Here is a 23191-nt window from a genome sequence, read left to right as displayed (position 1 = left end):
AATGGGTTGTGGTGTTGTCTGTGTGGGAGGGATCAGAGAGGGAACAATGCCACTGCTCACTCTGTTCTAGCCCCACTTTCCAACGAATTTTCTTGTAAAACCAGCATCGCAACCCCCACTCTATTTTATAGCTGGAGGTTTTGAGTCTTTAGTTTCCTGTTCAGCTAGCCCTGCCTTGCTGGCGTGGTCTGCCGCCTTGCTGTGCATCCTTTTCACTTGGCTGCCAGTCTCTGCCCCTCTTACTGGACTGGATGAATGTTTCTTTAATTCCTTGGTTGTCAGGATTCCATGCAGTTTAAGTTTCTGGCACTTCTGGTTATTTATTGTTTTTAAATTGGTTGTCATCATTCTTTTGGCTGTGTGAGGAAGTACAGCATTTCTACCTACACCTCCATCTTGGCTGGAACTCCTAAAGATCTTTTATAGTTATTTAAGGGGAGGGAAAAAATCTTAGACTGTACCTAAAAGGTATAAAAAAATGGAAAATCTTGTGGCTATCAATCTTCCTTTTCAAGATTTTAACCTGCTTCTTTGCATCTTTCAGCACACTGGATAAATAAAAGATGGTCCATGGGTTTATATCCTTACTCCCGAGAGTTACTGACTCACTACTGTCTAAGGTAGGGGTAAGGACAATTTAAGGAATTGTAGTTGCTGTAGCAGATAAACCCCAATCTTAGCCACTTAATATAGTAGAAGTTTCATAAAGTACAAAGTGAGTGTTCCTAAATGGTGCTCAGCTTTCCTCTGGGTGGTGACTGAGGGATCCTTCTATCCTGTGGCTCTACCATCTTCCACCCACAAAAGTCAAGATTGCTGTGGCAACAAGTCCAGTGCCATCGGTCGGGCCTGGAGAGGGCACCAGCTTGTCTGGCACACTCTCCAGTGGAACTCAGTCCTGACTGCTCTGGAGGCTGTGATGTACTCAAAAAGAAAGAGGAAAAGTCTTGCTGACAGCTAACCAGTGTTTGCCTTAGGCAACAAACCATTTTCTGGGCACTTGTCCCACAGAGGTGTTTAATAAATCCGTAATGACCAACACATTGGTCTCAGAGAAGGGGAAGCTAAAGCAAAGATGTTAGCTCAGGTCCTTGGATGCTGAGAGAAGAGAGAGGAGGTGGCAAACTTGAAAATAATTGATTTAACTAAACTGAGCCTAAAGTTCACATCTCTTATGCTTAGAGACTGTCCTCTTAAACATGATTATTTTAAATAAGAAAGGGCCTTGGTTTCAGTGTGTGTGTAGGCATCTGTCTTAGTTTTACACTTTGGTCTTTGTACACAATGAAAGGCCCTCTAGATATTGTCTAAGTCTAACTTTCCAGGAACTTTATTTAATTCAGAAATCTTCCCAGGTTATGGTCCAGGTGGATCCTCAGGTGGTCCAGCAATGGCAGGAACCCAATGGTGGAATCCAAATGCTGAACCAACACTACTGCAGCTGGCTGCCTGCTGAGATAAACACAAAAGATTATGAGGATCAATAAGATTATGCTTATGCTTTGCCAGGAATAGTGTTATTTACAGGATTTTTTTTGGTAGGATGTTGAAATCTACTGTGAGAAGCTATTTTCAATTTTCTGAGTGTATATTTGGTTTCTGGCAAGAAATTATGAGGAGGGTGGTGCTTTGTAGATGAAGAGAGGGGACACCTGTGCTTCTCAAGCACAGACTTGCAGAGGATTTCCTGCAATGAAAATGCTTCCCACCAGTAACTTCAGCATCCTCCCACCAGGGGCTGGCTTAGCTGCAGAGTCTGTAAATCCTGCCGGCTCTATTTTCGTTGTGCTGTGGGATAAATATTTCCTAGAAATGAAACAGATGTCTCTCCCCCATTTGGAATATATGTACACACATATGTATTTTTTCCTTCCTCCTGCCAATCACAGAGCAAATATTTCTTTCTGTGCTGTGACCAAAAGAGATATGTGAGTGGCAGGAAACAGAGCTGAAAGAAGTGACTAAATTTCTCATAAGCTGAACTCAGATGAAATGAGTTTCATGGAGAATTCAGGAAATTAAAAGTCAAATGCAAAATCTAAATGTTAGTAAGAAGAATTTCCTTCCTTCCTGGACAGGTGGAGCAGGTGAGTAGAGGGTATGTTTAAAAGAGTGAAGGGCTAGGCACTCTCTCTCTTGTGAGCATGCCCCTATGTTTTTCCACCCCCTCTTCATCCCCTAGGCAGTTAGTTACCTTTCCCTTTCCCTTTCCTTAGCTCTAAGTTGCCTCTGTAACCTGTTCCTTGATTCCATAAATTCCAGCTGGCTTATTTCTGCTACCTCCTACCTCCATAACTTTCGAAATAAACTTTCTCTTGTAATTTGAAAAATAAAATAAAATAGTGAGTGATTATAAAGAGTGTGCGCAATTGGCCATGACATTGCTATTCACTTCCTTGGCCATCTTAAAGCTGAACGACTCTCCAGTTTATCACTCATGTATCACTGGGCAGTTGTCTCCCTCCAACTCTACCTGCCCCTCCTCTGGTGGTGCTTCTGGGTCTTCACACAGCTCATGTATATGTTTCACCATGTATATGTTTCATCAATACCTGAGAAATAGGATCTCAATTCAGTGGAGCTACATTGATAAATTAGTATTACTGAGCATTGGCTATGTACCTAGCATTTCATCTGTTCTGTTTCTTTCTATGAGGCTAATAATAATAATCAACTTACCACATTAGAAGCCAGCAAACTAGTGAGAAGACTTCTAGCACAAGGTTATTGTTCCAATCTTACTATTCAAACAACTACAATTCCTGTGAATTTTTTCTTAGTACTGGAATGGTAATAGAAGGCCTGCCTTAGTGGGTGGGCTTCCTGAGAAGTTCAGATGAAATATTGGACATGGAAGACACCCTGTTTCCTGAGCCATGAGATCATCCAGGCTTGACAGATCACTCTAAACAGGCCTCTCCAGTAATTTGTGAAGATAGGACATTTGCATGAGGAGGGAGATGTCTACAGACTTAGGAATGCACCCAACCATCTTCCCCCATCCTTTCTGACCAGAAGATATATAATATCTTGGAGCATATTTTAGTATGCAATATTTATAAGCACCTGAATGTTAATTTATTTCTGGTGATACTTCTTGACCATTTCTACTCTCCTCTTTTCTTGCTTATATCTGCACAGAAAAATCAAGATTTCAGAACTCTCAGTAGCAGATCTAGGAATTGTATTAGGTTACTTTGAATGACACAGGGGGTGAAAAATGACGGATAATGGAGAAATCATGGGCAATTTGGCCTCATGGCAAAGAGATAAATTTAACATCCTCTTGGGGTTGAGATACAGCCCCTTATTTCTCTCTCTCTCTCTCTTTTTTTTTTTTTTTGCCCACAAGTGTCTAATCTTGTCCCATTCCCTGGCTCTTTGAATGATCAGGCTGCAAACTGCAAAAATTTGGCTTGAGATGTAGATATGTAATGAAAGATGACTTCTGAGACAAACAGTGGTGGAACCCGGTAGATGTTGCAAACTGCTCAGAAAACCACCTAGTGGTGCCAAACAAACACAAATATCTTGTCAGTTAAGATTCCTTCTTTTCAGTTGTATATTAAACAGCTACAAAAACTCCCTTTTGGCTGTAACTTGTCAAATAAGATATCTGTAAAGTTGTGTGAGGCTTTCCTCCTCGGTTTAAGAGATGATGTGTTATTTTATGCTTCAGATTTGAATCCAAAAAACAGAGCGCTTGTGCAAAGTTAGATGATGAGATACAGTGAAATTAAAGGATAGAAAGTAGGCATAGTGTGCAAGAGAACAGAGTTAATCACAACATTAATAAAGCTCCGGAAGACAGTGAAAGGGGCTAAGACCAGAGACAGGTGCTGTGTAGTATTTACAATTATATAGAACAACAATTATTTACAATAATACTGGAATAACAATAATATGACAAGAAATATATGATCTGAATATCAAAATTAGAAAGTAGTCAACCAAGAGTAAGTACTGTGATATTGGAATACGAGTGAAGTGAAAGAAGGAAAATTAAAATATCATATGAAAGAGAGAACAAGGAAAACCAAACAATGCAATTAAACAAACAAAATGAAGAAAACTAAGCAGAAACAAGAGAAATAAAAAATATGAATAAAATAAAAGAAGTAAAATAATGAAATAATAATAATAATAACAACAACAACAACATGTAAGTTCTATAGGATAGCAAAATGAAATTTGTCTGAGTTTCTAGGTTTGGGGGTTACCCTTGTGTTCCCTCTTTGGATCTGTCTCTGGACCTTTCACAGTTCTAGGTCCTATCAACTCGGGGAAAAAAAAAAGCTTCCTGCTGACATTAAACCTGCCAGCCAGGCAAGTTGTGCTGGTCTTCCTGGATGTCACAGGCTAAGGGTGGTTGGGCTTTGCTTTTCTCTGTTCCTATGGTTTTGCGAGGATGGGGGCCAGGTTTGGGCTGCAGTATTCACAGTTGTCCAGCCTCCAGCCAAAGCTTTTTGAGTACTGGACAGTTCCCACAGTCCATCTGTGCTAGGCTGGTGCCTTTAATCTACCACATTGTGCCACCCATGAGGTGCACTGATTAGGAGCTACCTGCACATCTCCTCCTCCCTCTTTGCTGGCCTGGGTGCTGTGCACTCTCAAAGTCCCTTCCAGCCAGTTTAGCTCCCCTATTAAATTAAGTCTCTCTGGGGACTGCTAACTTTGTGACCTCCTGCTGCCCTCCTCTGATCAGTCTGTGTGGTGTCCCTCTGTTGGGAACCACCTTGCCTGGTTTCAGAAGCTGTAAACCCCCATGGTTAAGGCTGAGTCAGAGTTGGGACCATAAGCTACTAAGGAGACAAAGCTTATCTCCCTGGCAGGTGTGCCACCTCTGCCCACTTCACCCTGCTTGGCCCTGAGCTTGACCAGTTAGCCACTGATGGGTAAGATTCCTCAAGGGAGGATCAACCTAAGACAGGCACTGGTCACCAGGAATAAGCCCACAGGGAAGGACTCGGGGGGCTGTTGGAAAAGGGGGTGATGGACCCTCGCCCCTTGGCTTTGAAATAGCCTGAGTCCTCATTCTGTCTGCAAGAAGTCCCCTAATCTCTTGGCTACCTTACTTCCCTTGCCTGACTTAAGCCTGAAGCAATAACAGAGGGCAGTGTAGTCCTGTGCTGGGAGGGGCGGATTCCCTGGGGAATCAGGCCTAAGAAAAAATGCATACAATCCTGTGAAACCTACTTACTTTGTACCCTCAGCTTAAAAGATAAGGGTCCAGACCTGAGATGAGTCTGGTGCCTAAAGTTTTATAGCCCTTTAACTAATTGACCATAACTCAGTATAAGCCCTGAAAGTTCTCTGTAAATTATGTATTGTTTAACCCTTACTGCCTGACAATGATTGATGAGCTTTATCAGTATTCTTGTATGAATGAACCTAATAAATGCACATAGAGGAGAAGGCTCTGGGCCCTTCTCCTTTGAGAGATCGGCCACCTTTCCTCCCCAAGCAGATCATGTTTTAGTAGACTTATTCTTCATCCGTGGCAGATGGGGGGCTGTGGTAGAGCTCCCCGACACCCCTCCTCCTCCCTCTTCACTGGCCTGGCTACTGCAAGGGAGAGGTCCTTGTACAGTGGTGGCACACCTTTTTTTTTTTTTTTGAGTGAGTTTCCCTTGGTTTTGGGCTGCTGTTTTTAAAAAGTGCAGGGTTTTTCAAGCAGCCCAACTCTCTAACCAGTTCCGAGACTCTCTGGGTCATGGTGAGTCACAGCCCAACTCTTCTCCCATTTCCAGGTGTCTCCCTGCTCCCAGATTTCTCTGGTACTGTTGAGCCAGTGACCAAAGTCCAAGCTGGGGAATGCCCCCTGCTGTGTGTCTCCTACTGTGTCTTTATCCCCCCAGCGACTTCAAGCATCCAGGTCTCACCTAGGTGGGACTGGTTTCACTGCTCTGGAAGAGGAGGAAGCTACAAAGTTATAATCGCTGACCTGGCTCTCCTCCAAAACTTCTACAGCAGCAAAGACTGGGATAGCAGTGGTCCCAGGCACAGGGCCGGGTGTCTTTCTCATCAGCCTACAAAATTTCCTCATGGTCCTTTTTTTAATGTCCTCTGCAATCTTTAACTTCTAAACTTCATATAAGCTGGGATTCAGTTTGCCGTTCATTCTGGTCCTCAGAAGATTGGCTAGGTGTCCCAGTTGGGTGCATGAGCAAGTGTATTAAGCTCCCATCTACCTCACCGTCATCTTCCAGCTGCTATGTTACATATTTTTTATCACAATAAAAGTATTAAAAAACCCCAAAATGCACATGGAAAACATCTCTATAATAAAACAAGCTTTTTACTGCTCCAGGAAGGTGCCACTCAATGCATTTTATCTGTGTTAGAATTTAATTTTTGTAACAATCCTTATAAAGTAGGCAGTGTTCTTACTCTCATTTCATGGAGGAGGAAGCTGAGGCAGACAGAGGCTTAATCACTAGCCAAAGATCAGACATGAGCAGAGCAAGATCATGGGTCCAGAGTCTGTGATCTTAACCTCTCTGTTTTCATGGCTTTCTGCAGCTTACTGGAGATTCTCCAAGTTAATCAGGTAAAAATAATGTTCATTAAAAGATATTTTCCAGAATGATTAAATTGAGTTCTTAACTTCTTTTAGGTTCCCATTAAGTGTAGCCAAGAGAAGTTCTTGAAAGTAATACACAAAATTTTATCTCTTTCATGGGTTTGACCTATGACCCTCTGCTTAGTTTTTTTTCTAAGCAGAAAAAAACTAAGGTGTAGTAGTTAAAATATAAAATACTACTTTTTATGTTGGGTAAGGAAAACCTTAGATTTTACTTTGTGGAAGTGCATCTCAGTATTAGGGTCTTCTTTCAGGGCACCCAGAGAAAGGGGAGATTTCTCTACTGTATAAATATTATCCTAAAATTCTAACACAAGCAAAATTCTACCATTATGTAAGATTGTATCAGGTACACATATTGACATATATTCAGGATCCCAGCCAATGTGCTTTCTGGGCAATACAACAGACCACATGGTCTTGGAAAGGGACCCTCAGAATAAGTCAATACAGCTTTCATTTCAAGCTGATTTGGTTTCAGTAAATTATTATTATTTTTTATTTTTGTTCAATTACAGTCATCCCCATTTCCCTCCATTACTCTTCCTTGCCCTACCCACCCTCCACCTCCCACATTCAATCCTGCCCACCCACACCCATGGTCTTTGTCCATGGGTCCTTTATATATGTTCCTTGACTTATACCTTCTCCTTCTTTCTCCCATTATTGCCTTCCCCCCTCCTCTCTACTTACTGTCAATTTATTTTATTTCCATGTCTCTGGTTCTATTTTGCTCACTTGTTTGTTTTACTGATTAGTTTCCATTTATAGGTGAGATTATATGGTGTTGCCTTTCACTGCCTTGCTTATTTCACTTAGCATAATGCTCTCCAGTTCCATCCATGCTGTCATGAAGGGTAGGAGCTCCTTCTTTCTTTCTGCTGCATAATATTCCACTGTGTAAATGTACCACAGTTTTTTGATCCACTCATTTCCTGATGGGCACTTAGGCTGTTCCCAGCATGTGGCTATTGTAAGTAGCTCTACCATGAACATTGGGGTATATAGGTTCTTTTGAACTGGTGTTTCATTATTCTTAGGGTACAATCCCAGCAGTGGAATTGCCAGGTCAAAAGGCAGTTCCATTTTTAGTTTTCTGAGGAAATTCGATACTGTTTTCCACAGTGGTTGCACCAGTCTTCATTCCCACCAACAGTGTACAGAAGAACAGACACATAGAGTTCCAGCCAAGATGGAGGCATAGGTAGAAACCCTTCACTTCCTCGCACAACCAAAAGGAGGATAACAACCAATCTAAACACAGTAAACAACCAGAAGTGCCAGAAAATCAAACTGCATGGAACTTTGACAATGAAGGAAGTAAAGAAACATTCAACCAGACAGGTGGGAAGGAGATGGGCAGCCAGGTGGAGGAGACCCATGGCAAGGAGGCGGACTGCGAGGGTGGGGCTGGCTGAGAGGTCCCACAGCAAGGCGGAGGACGCAGGGCTGGCTGAATGGGAAACTAAGACTCAAAGCTGGCTGTAAACTATGGCAGGGTTTGCTATGGTGGGAGAAACTCCCAGTCTCACACAAGAGTTTGTTGGAAAGTGGGGCTAGAGCCAAGCAAGGCAGCCGCATTATTCCCTCTCTGACCCCTTCCCCAAAGACAGCAACACAACGCAGTGATGTGGGTTGCCCTGCCCTGGGGAATACCTAAGGCCCTGCCCCCTTACAATATAACAGGTGTGCTGAGACAAGAAATATGGCCCAAATGAAAGAACAGTTCAAAACTCCAGAAAAAGAGATAAGCAATGAAGAGATAGACAACCTACCTGATGCAAAGTTCAAAACCCTGGTAATCAGGATGCTCACAGAACTAATTGAGCTTGGTCACAAAATGAAGGAAGAAATGAAGGCTACACAAAGTGAAATAAAGCAAAATATACAGGGAACCAACAGTGACAGGAAGGAAATTGGGACTCAAATCAACGATTTGGAACAAATGGAAGAAATAAACATCCAACCGGAAGAGAATGAAGAAACAAGAATTCAAAAAATGAGGAGAGGCTTAGGAACCTCTGGGACAGCTTTAAACATTCCAATATCTGAATCACAGGGGTGCCAGAAGGAGGAGAACTAGAGCGAGAAGTTGAAAACTTATTTGAACAAACAATGAAGGAAAACTTCCCCAACCTGGTGAAGGAAATAGACTTCCAGGAAGTCCAGGAAGCCCAGAGAGTCCCAAAGAAATTGGACCCAAAGAGGAACACACCAAGGCACATCATCATTAAGTTACCCAAGATTAAAGATAAAGAGAGAATCTTAAAAGCAGCAGAGGAAAGGAGAGAGTTACCTATGAAGGAGTGCCCATAAGGCTATCAGCTGATTTCTCAAAAGAAACCTTACAGGCAAGAAGGGACTGGAAAGAAGTATTTGAAGTCATGAAAGGCAAGGACCCACATCTAAGATTACTCTCTGGTAAAGCTATCATTTAGAATGGAAGGGCAGATGAAGTGCTTCCCAGATAAGGTAAAGTTAAAGGAGTTCATCATTACCAAGCCCTAATTATACGAAATGTTAGAGGGACTTATCTAAGAAATTGAAGAAAATCAAAAACTATGAACAGTAAAATGACAGCAAACTCATAACCATCAACAACTGAACCTAAAAAACATAAACAAAAACTAAGCAAACAACTAGAACAGGAACAGAATCAGATAAATGGAGATCACATGGGGGGTTATCAGTGCGGGGGAGGGGAGAATGGGGGTAAAGGTACAGGGAATAAGAAGCATAATGAGTAGGCATAAAATAGACAGGGGGAGGTTAAGAATAGTATAAGAAACAGAGAAGCCGGGGGGAACCAAGATGGCGGCCTAGGTAGACACACTGCGCCTCCTCGCACAACCAGAACTGACAGAGAATCAAACAGCAAGGGGGACTGACACCAAGGAAATAGAAAATAAACACATCCAGACTGGTAGGAGGGGCGGAGACGGGCACCGAGGTGGAGAGGACTCGAGTGGCTGTGGCAGGACTGAGACTGGCGGAGTGTGGGACAAACGGCGCAGGCAGTCCGAGCACTAGCAGACCATGGGGCCCCACATTTGCACAGATAAACCCAGAGGGCCAGACTCAGAGTGGCGGAGAGTGGGGCAGGCAGAGTGGCGGGTAGCACCCTGCGGCACCACATTCGCCCACAGATAAACCTGACGAACGGCGGGCAGCGAAGCAGACCCTGCAACCCCGGGGCTCCAGCTCGGGGAAATAAAGCCTCAAACCTCTGATTGAAAGCGCCCCTGGGGGTTGGGGCAGCAGCAGGAGAGACTCCCAGCCTCGCAGGAGAGGTTGTTGGAGAGACCCACAGGGGCCTAGAGTGTGCACAGGCCCACTTACTCGGGAACCAGCACCAGAGTGGCCCAGTTTGATTGTGGGTATCAGAGTGAAAGATTGAAATCCAGAGGAGAGTGAAGCGGGAGCCATTGCTCCCTCTGGGCCCCTCCCCTCACGTACAGAGTCACAGCACAGCAACCAGCATTACCCCGCCCTGGTGAACACCTAAGGCTCCGCCCCTTAAAGTAACAGATGCGCCTAGACAAACAAAAAAATGGCCCAAATGACAGAACACTTCAAAGCTCCAGAAAAAATACAACTAAGCGACGAAGAGATAGCCAACCTATCGGATGCACAGTTCAAAGCACTGGTTATCAATATGCTCACAGACTTGGTTGAATCTGTTCGAAAAACAGATGAAAAAATGAAGCCTATGCTAAGAGAAACAAAGGAAAATGTACAGGGAACCAATAGTGATGAGAAGGAAACTGGGACTCAAATCAATAGTATGGACCACAAGGAAGAAACAAACATCCAACCAGAAAAGAATGAAGAAACAAGAACTTGGAAAAATGAGGAGAGGCTTAGGAACCTCCAGGACACCTTGAAATGTTCCAACATCCGAATTATAGGGGTGCCAGAAGGAGAAGAGGAAGAACAAAAAATTGAAAACTTATTTGAACAAATAATGGAGAACTCCCCTAATCTGGCAAAGGAAATAGACTTCCGGGAAGTCCAGGAAGCTCAGAGAGTCCCAAAGAAGCTGGACCCAAGGAGGAACATAACAAGGCACATCATCATTACATTACCCAAGATTAAATGCAAGGACCTACATCCAAGATTACTGTATCCAGCAAAGCTATCATTTAGAATGGAAGGGAAGATAAAATGCTTCTCAGATAAGGTCAAGTTAAAGAAGCTCATCATCACCAAGCCTTTATTATATGAAATGTTAAAGGGAGTTACCTAAGAAAAAGAAGATCAAAAATAGGAACAGTAAAAATGACAGCAAACTCACAGTTATTAACGGCCACACATAAAACAAAAACGAGAGCAAACTAGGCAAACAACTAGAACATGAGGGTTGTCAATAAGGGAGTGGGAGGGGGAGAGGGGGGTAAAGGTACAGAGAATAAGTAGCATAGATGATAGGTGGAAAATAGACAGGGGGAGGGTAAAAATAGTGTAGGAAATGTAGAAGCCAAAGAACTTATAAGTATGACCCATGGACATGAACTACGGAGGGGGAATGTGGGAGGGAGGAGGGTGGGCAGGATGGAGTGGAGTGGGGGGGAAATGGGACAACTGTAATAGCATAATCAATAAAATATACTTAGAAAATAAAAAAATTAAAAAAGCATAAAAATACAAACACCAGACACGTACATCAATAGAACAGAATAGAGAGCCCAAAAATAACCCCATGTCTCTATGGTCAATTAATATTCAACAAAGGGGACAGAAGCTCAAAACGGAGTAAAAATAGCCCCTTTAACAAATGGTATTTGGAGATCTGGACAGCTATATGCAAAAAAATGAAACTTGACCATCAACTTACATCATACACAAAAATAAACTCAAGATGAATAAAAGACTTAAATATAAGTTGCGACACCATAAAAGTTGTAGAGGAGAACATAGTCAGGAAAATTTCAGCTATTCCAGACAGGAATATTTTTACTGATATGTTCCCTAGGGCAAGGGATATGAAGGAGGAATAAACAAATGGGAGTACAACAAATTGAAAAGCTTCTGCACAGCTAAAGAACGCATCAGCACAAAGAGAAGGGAACCAACCACATGGGAAAACATATTTGCCAATGATACCTCAAACAAGGGTCTGATCTCCAAAATATATAAAGAACTCACACAACTCCACACCAGGAAGACAAACAATGCAATTAAAAAATAGGCAAAGAACCTGAACAGACACTTTTCCAAGGAAGACATACAGAGGGCCCAGAGACATATGAAAAGTTGCTCAGCATCACTAGCCATCAGAGAGATGCAAATTAAAACCACAATGAGATACCACTTCTCACCCGGTGAGAATGGCCATCATCAACAAATCAACAAACAAGTGTTGGAGAGGTTGTGGAGAAAAGGGGACCCTGGTTTCAGTAAATTAACATTTACTGAACAAAATAGATAACATGTTAAGTACCTTTACTAATTAATACCTCAACATTACTGGTTTCTTCTAGGTTCCCAGGTTGGGTTTATTTTCTAGCTTAATAGAACCATACCCGGTGTACCCAGTTTTTGTTGGTTTTTTAGAAGTGAAAGAAAAAGCAGGGTTTTATAAAATTGCTCTGTGTATGTAATGAGATCTGTTCAAAACAACAAGGCATGAACTTCTCTGCTTGGACCAGGTGAGGGCACTCCTGTCTTCTTCCAAATATTTACTTACTCCAGGTGACAAAAAGAAAAAAAAAATCACTTCCATTTAAATTAGTCAAGTTAGATACAACAGCTAGTTTGCTTAATTAATTTCTATTTATATTTGGTTACTTAATTTTAGATCATATCTCTACCTTCAATGACAAGCACTGGGTTTCAACTCTGGCTACACATGAGATTCACCTGGGCTAGTTCTAGAAAATGTTGAATTCTAAGATTCCATCCCCAGGAATTCTGATTCAATTGGTCTGAGTGCTGACAAGACATCAATATTTTTCAGAAGCTTATGGGTGAGAACTGCTGCCAGGGTTTTAGTTAATTAGAAATGAATGTGTTAGGGAATAAACACTAGAAATTATCTTTCTAATTTAAATTAGTGTATGGTTCACCTGAGTGTTTAAGGTGATATAAACAGATACCTTTGTCCTCTGTCAATAATGTTTCTCCCCAAGGCTTGGAAAGTCATTAAAACTTGGTGTTCAGTTAAAATTTATCTTAATTTTGCTCTTGTTCTGGCCAGTTCTCCTTTACTTCCATCCTTCTCTGGTCATTTCCCCTTTTCAGGTACCACTCTTCCTTAGGTTATCTCTCAGGGTCTGTTTTCTCATTTTGGAGATTTCTTCGAAGCTCCCTTGGATTCTGTAGTTCCCACCTGCTGTTACCTGTTCCCTGCCCCACCCTGGCTGCACTGACTGGGGCTACTGCCTCCTGCCTTCCTCCCTGGTCCTGGCCATGCCAGGCTCCTCCTACAGGGCCCCTAGGCCTCTACCGACCAGGGCAAATGATTCTGCTACTGGTCCCTTTCCCCAGCATGAACTCTGGCTATTATCAACAGAGTCCTCTCATTATTCCAGTCACTGCAGCCCCTCACTAAGCTTGCAGACAGACTCTGTGTCCTTTGGCATTTTGTGACTACTAGAAAAATGTTCATTCTGCCAATGATTGTATTACTGTGAATGTAGGCAGTAGAGAGCTGGTGAGTTGGCCCAAGTCAGCCAGGGGCCTGAGAGGCAGAGCTTTGTTGACAGCTTCTGAGGTCGTACACTGGATGTTCCTGTGTAGGTCGGCACCAACCATGGGGAACGTGGTATTCTGGTGTGATTCTGGGACTAGATAGACACAGACCTGGTTAGTAGATGTTCAGGGAAAAATGAACATACTGGTAGCTGAAAGGATTTACATAGACAGTAAGGCAGCCAGGAAAGGCAGAAAAAGGAGTGACAAGTAGAATCCATGTCTTCTATGCCCTGCCCTGCTCCTTGACTGTATGATATTCGGTAGGTCCATTCCTCTTTGGGCTTCAGAGGAGAGCTAACCCATGCATGCTAAGAACTTGGGGATCTTGTTAAATACCGCTTCTGATTCAGTGAACACCACCTTAGAGTTAACATTTCCATTATGCTGCTAGGTCTTGCCTCCCCTACTTGTTTATGGAGTAGTGAGCTTCTCAATGGCCCCGGAGATCTCTGTCTTTAAAAATTCTTTGATCATGATAGGTGACCTAAAGAATCTTTAGTCTGCATCCTCTTGACCAATGCTTTCTCCTTCCCTCTGGTCTCCACCAGCCACCCGACCCTCAGGAAGAGGATGTCTTTAGTCGTGGGCTGTGAGACTGCCTCTTTTGCATATGTGCCCGCACAAACACTTTAAAGGCCCGGCCTTCCCATAAGGCCATGCTGGGAGAACCAAGATGGCGGTGTAGGTAGACACACTGCGCCTCCTCGCACAACCAGAACTGACAGAAAATCGAATGGCAAGGAAGTCTGACACCAAGGAAATAAAAAATAAAACATTCATCCAGACCGGTAGGAGGGGCGGAGACAGGCACCGAGGTGGAGAGGACTCGCGTGGCCGTGGTGGGACTGAGACAGGCGGAGTGTGGGACAAACGGAGCAGGCAGTCTGACCACTAGTAGACCCAGCGACCCCACATTCACGCAGATAGGCCGAGAGGGCCGGACTCAGAGTGGCGGAGAACGGGGCAGGCAGAGCGGTGGGTAGCACCCCGAGGCCCGACATTCGCGCACAGATAAACCGGACAGACGGCAGGGAGTGAAGCAGACCACGCAATCCAGGCAAACCTCTGATTGAAAACACCCGTGGGGGTTGGGGCAGCAGCAGGAGAGACTCCCAGCCTCACAGGAGAGGTCGTTGGAGAGACCCACAGGGGCCTAGGGAGTGAACAAGCCCACCCACTCGGGAACCAGCACCAGAGGGGCCCAGTTTGATTGTGGGTAGCAGAGTGAAAGACTGAAATCCGGTGGAGAGTGGAGCTGGCGCCATTGCTCCCTCTCAGCCCCTCCCCCACGTACAGAGTCACAGCGCAGTGACCAGCGTTACCCCACCCCGGGAACACCTAAGGCTCCACCGCTTTAAGTAACAGATGCGCCAAGACAAAAAAAAAAAAAAAAATGGCCCAAATGACAGAACACTTCAAAACTCCAGAAAAAATACAACTAAGCGAGGAAGAGATAGCCAACCTATCGGATGCACAGTTCAAAAACACTGGTTATCAAGACGCTCACAGAATTGGTTGAATTTGTTCGAAAACCTGATGAAAAATGAAGCCTATGCTAAGAGAAACAAAGGAAAATGTACAGGGAACCAATAGTGATGAGAAGGAAACTGGGACTGAAATCAACGGTGTGGACCAGAAGGAAGAAAGAAACATCCAACCAGAAAAGAATGAAGAAACAAGAATTCGGAAAAATGAGGAGAGGCTTAGGAACCTCTAGGACATCTTTAAACATTCCAACATCCGAATTATACGGGTGCCAGAAGGAGAAGAGGAAGAAAAAAATTGAAAACTTATTTGAACAAATAATGAAGGAGAACTTCCCCAGTCTGGCAAAGGAAATAGACTTGCAGGAAGTGCAGGAAGCTCAGAGAGTCCCAAAGAAGCTGGACCCAAGGAGGAACACACCAAAGCACATCATAATTCCATTACCCAAGATTAAAGAGAAGGAGAGAATCTTAGAAGCAGCAAGGGAAAAGGACACAGTTACCTACAAAGGACTTCCCATAAGACTGTCAGCTGATTTCTCCAAAGAGACCTTACAGGCAAGAAGGGGCTGGCAAGAAGTATTCCAAGTCATGAAAGGCAAGGACCTACATCCAAGATTACTGTATCCAGCAAAGCTATCATTTAGAATGGAAGGGAAGATTAAGTGCTTCTCAGATAAGGTCGAGTTAAAGAAGTTCATCATCACCAAGCCCTTATTATATGAAATGTTAAAGGGACTTATCTAAGAAAAAGAAGATAAAAAATGTGAACAGTAAAAATGATAGGAAACTCAGTTATTAATGACCACACCTAAAACAAAAACAAGAGCAAACTAAGCAAACAACTAGAACAGGAACAGAACCACAGAGATGGAGATCACATGGAGGGTTGTCAATAGGGGAGTGGGAGGGTGAGAGGGGGGAAAGGTACAGAGAATAAGTAGCATAGATGATAGGTGGAAAATAGACAGGGGGAGGGTAAGAATAGTGTAGGAAATGTAGAAGCCAAAGAACTTATAAGTATGACTCATGGACATGAACTATAGGGGGGGAATGTGGGAGGGAGGGGGTGGGCAGGATGGAGTGGAGTGAGGGGGGGAAATGGGACAACTGTAATAGCATAATCATAAATATATTAAAAGAAAAGGCCATGCTGTACAAATCTCCCTCCCACAGAGCTCAAGCATTCCACAGCCCAGGCTCCCCTCTCTTCCTTTTGGCTGACCTTGTTCTGTAGCAGAGCTTCTTCCTTGGTGTGTTTCCACAAACACCTGGCTAGATATTGGGGATAGCCTGTATCCTACCCATCCCAACAGCATTCATGTGCAACACTGAGGCATGTTTACTGGACCCAGCAGATTGACTTCTATGCAGGAAACAGTAAAACCAAACCAAAACAAAACAAAACAAACCCCAGTTAAATAGGCAAATCAACTACATGCCACCTCAGACTATTCTTCATGACTCAGACTCATTCCTTCTCCCATTAAAAGGTATAATGGATCTTTAGGTTGCCACCCATTCTTTAAATAAAAGTAACTCAGAAGATAATTTTTAAAAAGGTAACCCTTTGGATTTCAACACATTTTAATTATATTTTTAGTATAACCATTAAGATTGAGGATTTACTTCAATTGAAGTCTTGAGGGTCTAAATTGATGAAGTTTGAGGTTCCTTTTCTTGACAGAAAGAATTCAAAATTATGAATACAAAATACTTGTGGGCCTTCTGGGCAGAGTCTGTGAGTGACAAGTCCTGTCCTGTGGGGCTTGGTATTTCTGAATGAACCAGTCCATCTCCTGGATCTGGTGGAACTTTGTGGTACTGTAAGGTGGCAGTATAGTATCAAATGTGGAACACATACCACTGCACATGTGATTTGTTTGGAGACGCTCAACTGAATGTTTGCCCCGGTACTTAAAATAACATCTTGTGCTCTGCAACTGCTTTTGTGTCTTTGTGTGAATTTCTTTTTTCTTTAGGCCAGATAATGTCTTCCTGCCTTCAAACTCAAGGATTTATAGGAACCTGCAACACCATCAACACAGGTTAAAAAACTGTAAGGGTGACAATTTGTTCCTTAAACTTCTACACTCCCCCTCATCCCGCTGTTTTATGGTACTTTAAATTGCATTTTTTATAAAGCAAAAAGAAAGTGTTTCACATAACTTCTCCCATAAGTAATTTTAAAGAGCTTTGGCTCTAATGGTTTTGACCATATTAGACTTTATTTACAGTGATCTAGCCACAAAGTAACCACATATTTGACAAAATTTTCAAATACTGACACTTGTTCCATATAGTAAGAACACACCTGTATAGCACAGAGAGGGTGTTCTGGAAAGGAACCCATTCATTTGCATAATAGCCAAATGCTCTTCTTTCCTTTTCCCAACCCCAAATCAACTTTTTAAAAAAATTGCACTAATATACTCTATTTGAGTATTGGTAATTTTGCACCTCGAGTTTAAAGGCAAAGAACCTGCACTTGTGTTTTATTATCAGTCTCTAGTGATTTTAAGTATGGGTCTTTTTACTGAAGAGCTGTCCCCAGAATGTCAGTAAGGATTTTGCTTGTTTATTAATTTGCTTATTTTAAGCACACTTACAGCCAGTTATCAAATATGACATTTTACAAGGATATATTGAAGAAATTAATAAAAAGAGCTCCAAAGTTGAACACCTTCCACTATGTAACATAGCTGAAAATGTGTCTAATGAGAATATTGCTACATTAGAAAACCAGCATACTTTTAGCTCTCTCTATTCCACATATATGGTAGTCTATGGGAATACCCTCAAATCCTACTTTATAATTGAAAATGTAAAGTTTATGGCTGTTTTATGTATAGTACAGTACTGATTACCACATGGGTTAGATGCAGGCCACTTATTGGAACCTATATTACAAAATCGCAATTCTTTAATGAATAAAACTGTTGAGAGGTGTATTTTAGAATACCTTTGACTTCAAAAAATAAAATTGGCAAGGCAGCTAAAGTGGGTGTTCTTATAGCATATCTAATTTCAACAATCCAATTAACTCCAAGAATGACTCTGGAAAAGGATTTACAAAATGTTTCTACTAAGAAATCCTTCCTAAAAGCCTCTAACAGAAGATAAGCCAAGGAAGTAGTTTCTGTCCTATTAATTAAAAAATATTTTTTAACCACTAAATATTCCTATTAGGAAAAGTAAAGAGAACAAACATCTTAGCGGGCTGCAGAGAACAAGTCCCCACCCCGCAGTTTGATGTCTCCATCATTAGCAGGGTAGCTGCCCATTTCTTACCTTGATTGACAGTTTAATAAGGAACCTAGGGCTATCTTTTCAGTATGAACATACAACCTTACCAATTACTTTTAAATTATTGCTAATCTGCCAGAAAATAACAAGCATGAGAAATAAAAATATATGAAAAGCTTTGCTGAAGAAGCTTTTACTTCCGGTGCTTTTTAAAGGTTCAGGTCAGAGTGCTTGTCAGAATTTAGTGAATAGAATTTAGGCGCCGAGGTTTTTTTTTTTTTTTTTTTTTTTTTTAACACTGCTTCAATTAGGAGCAAAAAAGAAGGGAGTTGTGTAATACAATTGTCAAGCAAAGGAAAACGCTTTAAATTGGAGGATTATGTGCGCAGACCACCTGTAGGGCATTCAGAGCCCTTTTCTATAATGCTTGAATCCATGCCTAGCTGCCTGCAGGCTGGCTAACAATGCTTGGAAAAGCTGTTTAAAAGGCTGAGCACACTTGTGCCTCAGGTCTTCACTAACTGTTACAAGTCTTCCTCTCCCTCGCTCTCTCTCCTTTTTAAAGTAAAAGTCCCACATCCCTTTAATGGAAGAACTTTAAGGCTCCACAGTGGCCAATTGGTCTGCACCAAGAGGAGCCAGGCAACAGGGAAAGAAACTTCAGACTATACAGCACATTTGGAGAGGAGAAAAGATCAAAGTTTTTCGAACTCAAAAGACCAAGTTCCCTACAGATTAACCCTATTCATTTAACTCCTCTTAAAGGAATGATGTGCTGGGCCACTGGGCAGACAGGTAAAAAGTTCAACTGCCAAAGCATTCTTCTTCTAATTCAACAACCTTCTGCTCAAATAAATTAGCTTAGTCTTGACAGAGGAACAATAGCTTTTTCTCTAGGAAAAACAGCACATTTGAAATTAAGATATTAACCCGTTAGTTTAATCCATTAAGGATGTCTGCTCTACACCAGAGTATCAAGTGACTTATACTGTATAATATGTTTCACAGTTTAAAACATTCACCTTTACCCTTCAACAGAGTGTTCAGTCCAGGTGTTTTCAAAATCACAGACTTGAGAAAGAAATAAACGTGAGATTTTGAAGTCTTTAGTGATACTACCGAAGATAAATAACAAGGCCTGAGTGGAATTACTCCCCTGCAATAGTCCACTTACACACGCTAAGGTGAGCGTTGTTATCCATGGATCGAAAAAAGAGCTATCATTAAAATCATATTTTTGGAAGGTGCAAAAACTCAGTTTTGGTTTCAGTTCAACAGTGATATTTACTTTGCTAACAACTTAAGAACTAGAGTTTTAACAGGTCATTTTCTCCATGCCTAAAGTTAGTGTACAGAGAAACCAGAAAATGTCCATTCTTTCAACATGCCCTTAGCAAGCACTTTTCAGGTAACAGCTTAGAAGAGGTAAGGGGGAAAGGGCAATGTTGCAATCATTTATCAAAAGTCATTTTATTGACAAAATAGAAAACTTCTATTTATTCGTACAGGAGTGGCCTCTATACTTTTTACAAAAAATGTACAGACTATATATCTCTGGATATATACATATTTTACAACTTTTACAATTCAACAAATAATTATATAAATACATCCTTTAATGTACGAAACCCGTATTTACTTGGGGTGTATAATTAAGACATTTCTTTTGTATTTACTTAAGGCATTTGCCTGGTCATGAAGAATACCCAAACCATGCAATTCCATTAGGTTGAAATCATCCCTCCTAGGATGCATAAGGAATAAGAGTTAATGTAGGAGAAAAATAGGTCTCTCAGGTGAAATCTGTAGATCTGGCTTCAAGCTCAACAAAGGGCAACCAAGAGAGCTCCAAGCCTTGGGTTCTTGGGAAGCTGGAGAGTCCAACCTCCTCTGCCAAAATTAACGCCTCCAGGGAGGAGCTCCTCACTTACCAATGGAGGAAAGGGGGCTGGGGCTGGGAGGTCTAGGCCAGGAACTTTGTTCTAAGCAAGACATTGAAGTTCCAGCTAATGGATACCATTAAGAGTTCATTATCATGCTAATAGCAGTCAACACTGTGAAGGGCTGGAAATCTCAGCTCCAGCCCAAGGAGTGTTCGCTCACAGCACTAGGCCTCCACGCTCCAGCTTCCTCGGCGGGAGCAGGGGAAGCCCCACCCCCTGCCCTCAGACCTGGGACAATGGCATCTGCTTTGGGTAAGACAAGGAGCTGGCCGTGCCAGATCGCCACGTAAAGCCTGTGCTGACGTCACTGTAGAGGGAGCCCGCTCCACCCCCCGGCCCTCCTCCGGCCGCCCCGCCGGGCCCGCTAGCGTCTCTCAGGCCAGCAACCCCGTCCACTGCGGCGCCCTTGCTGGCCCAGCAGCAGCGGGTGCACAGGGCCCGCCACGATTCGAGCGTCTTGCCTGACCAGACCCACACGCCCGAAGTGATGCCTACCACCAGGCACATGAAGTACTTCAGCATGAAGACGGCGTAGTCGGGCCGGCGCGCCTGGTCGGGCTGCAGGTCCCGCAGGCACGGGCAGTTATGCGTGGCCTCCCAGCGCGGGCGGTTGTGCTGCTCGTAGAAGAGGCAGGCAACCACGACAGCGGCGGGCACTGTGTAGAGCACGGTGAAGAGGCCCAGGCGAATCATAAGCTTTTCCAGCTTGTGCGTCTTGGTGGGACCGCCCTGCTGTTTTATGACCGAACGGATGCGGAAGAGCGACACGAAGCCGGCGAGCAGGAACATCGTTCCTATGAAAAGGTAGATGACGAGCGGCGCCAGCACAAAGCCGCGGAGGTTGTCGAGGCTCTGGTTGCCCACGTAGCAAATGCCTGCTACCGGATCGCCGTCCACGGAGCTGAGCGCCAGCACAGCGATGGACTTGACGCTGGGCACGAGCCACGCGGCCAGGTGGAAGTACTGCGAGTAGCCGGCGATGGCCTCGTTGCCCCATTTCATGCCCGCTGCCAGGAACCACGTGAGCGACAGGATCACCCACCAGATAGAGCTGGCCATGCCGAAGAAATATACGAGCAGAAAGACCACCGTGCACAGGGCCGGGCCAGTGGTCTCGTAACGCACATGCTGCTCAACGGCGCCCAGCTCCTCGTACTCGCTGCGTCCGCCCGGGCCGCCGGCGCCCGCCGCCGCCGCGGCGCCCGCGCCCGCTGCTGCCCCAGCTGCGCTGCCCGCGCCGCTGCCGCCGCCCGCACCCGGCGCGCCACCGCTGCACGCCACCTTCTCATGCCCCGCCACCAGGCGTACCAGGTAGCCAACCGACACGAAGAGGTAGCAGGCAGAGAGAAAGATAATGGGTCGCTCAGGGTACTTGAAGCGCTCCATGTCGATGAGGAAGGTGGACACGGTAGCGAAGGTGGACACAAAGCACAGCACAGACCATAGACCGATCCAGAAGACGGTGAAGGCCCGCTCGTCCTGGCTGAAGAAGGGGTTGTGACAGGGCAGCGCGCAGTTGGCGATCTGGCCGGTCTTGACGCGGTTGTACAAAGGATGCCGCTCGCTGGCCACGCTCACCATTGGCGCGCGGCACTGGCAGCCCGGCTCACAGGGCACCGCGCGGCCGCCAGGGAACCGCGCCTTCCCGCCGCCGTCTCCGCTGCGGGTGGGGGGCGACGCTGCGTCCCCGCTGCCTCCGCCCCTGCCTCGAGACTGGGGCCTGGCCCCTGGCGGGCGGCCATGGCCACTGCCTGTCGGCGGTTGTTGGCCAGGAGGCGGCGGCAGCAAGCGGCGCGGCGGGCTGGGCGCAGCCGTGGTGAGGTCAGTACGGTTGTAGTCCATGCAGAGCGTGTCAGGGTTGCCCTGTTCTGGCAGCCGGTCGCAGCGCATTCGATCCGGCCACGCGAAGCCGTACTGGCGCATGAGCGGTGCACATCCGGCCTTGGCTCGCTCGCACACCGAGCGGCAGGGAGGCAGGGGCTTCTTGTAGTCCTCCAGGCAGATGGGCGTGTACATGCTGCACAAGAAGAACTTGAGGTCAGGAGAGCACTGGATCTCTACCAGCGGCCAAAACTGGTGCACCTCCAGGCCGGCCTCGTCCTGCGTGTCGTGGTTGAACTGATTAGGCATGTAAGTGTAGTTGTAGCCGATGCCTTTGCATAGTGGCACTGTGATCTCTTGACACGCCAGTTCCTTGGCTGAGGCGGCCGCAGCTCCGCTGGAACGCTGCAGCAGCGCCAAGGCGGCCAGCAAGGAGGTCACTTCCAACAGGTAACCCCACTCCATGCTGCGTATCCTCGCGTTCCAGAGCTCCGGAGGATCCAGCGAGAGAGCAGAAGGGGAGAGCGGATGCCCTGCTCTTTCTCTCCTGCTTTTCTCGGGAGGGGATCTGCCTATAACCCAGTCCTAGTCCTTCTCAGGACTTGTCCACAGGGCGCGGTCCGCCACTCCGGGGAAATGAGGCTGCAAGAGTGAAGTACAGTCCGAAGGGCCTGCCCTGATCGAGTTCAGCCCTTTTGGAGCAGAGTGGCTGACCCCCAGCTCATCATCCCTCACTCGCGTTCACGTTCCCTCTCGCGCGCTGGGCCACTTCTCCGCGCCGCACCGGCGCCGACGACTTGGCTGAGAGCAGAGGGCGGCGGCGCAGCAAGTTTCCTTTTGGGCCGCGGCGCGCAGTCAAGATGGCTGGGCCAGGCCTCTCCCGCGCGGGGTCAGCCCCTACGGACTCCTTTCGGCTCCCGGAGGTTCATGCTCATTTTCAAAGCCGCGCTGCTGCCTCCAGAACTGGGGACCCGCCTCCGCCGAGGCTACCGCCCTCTCTTGCAGGCGTCGGCCTGGTAAAAGTCCCCTCCGCGCTCCGGTCAGCAATCTGGCGACGCGCAGGCTGTCCCCTCCTCGCTAGACACGCAGAACCAAATCCAGACCGGAAGGCGGAGCAGACACCTGAGTGGCTCGGTCCGCGCCCACCGCCATCTCCTCCTCCACTAGAGCGACGCCCTTCACCCAACTTCCTGGCTGCGACCCCTCTAGCCTCCAGGCCCACTCATGAATATTTATACCGCGAGGACTCAGTCTCCGCCTACGGCCCCTCACACCAATCACAGGGGACGGGGCGGAGACTCTGCGATCCAAAGGCCCAACCTTCCTTAAGGCAGTCTGAGCGTCAGTACCGCTTGGCTAGCTGCCTGGCTAGCTGTCTGCGGCTGGAGAATTTCGGTAACCTTGGTACGAACCACAGAGAC

General features: G+C 45.2%; 1 protein-coding gene across 2 annotated transcripts; it reads right to left on the bottom strand.

The window, feature by feature from the left end:
- Positions 1–1322: 1322 nt before the first annotated feature.
- Positions 1323–22983, bottom strand: FZD8 (frizzled class receptor 8). Of its 2 annotated transcripts, XM_053923068.2 has the most exons (2): positions 20445–22983; positions 1323–1452 (listed from the first exon to the last, which is right to left on the bottom strand). In XM_053923068.2, the coding sequence occupies exons 1-2, from the start codon at positions 22233–22235 to the stop codon at positions 1357–1359; spliced, it is 1887 nt and encodes a 628-aa protein (XP_053779043.1). In that variant the 5' UTR covers positions 22236–22983; the 3' UTR covers positions 1323–1356. The 2 variants fall into 2 exon arrangements, with proteins under 2 accessions (XP_053779043.1, XP_053779042.1); XM_053923067.2 differs by lacking the exon at positions 1323–1452 and having other exon boundaries at positions 15978–22983.
- Between the last annotated feature and the right edge of the window lie 208 nt (positions 22984–23191).

Source organism: Desmodus rotundus, chromosome 4 (assembly GCF_022682495.2).
Source record: "Desmodus rotundus isolate HL8 chromosome 4, HLdesRot8A.1, whole genome shotgun sequence".
NCBI classification, from domain to species: Eukaryota; Metazoa; Chordata; class Mammalia; order Chiroptera; family Phyllostomidae; genus Desmodus; species Desmodus rotundus.
This window is presented reverse-complemented; position numbering and strand designations above follow the sequence as displayed.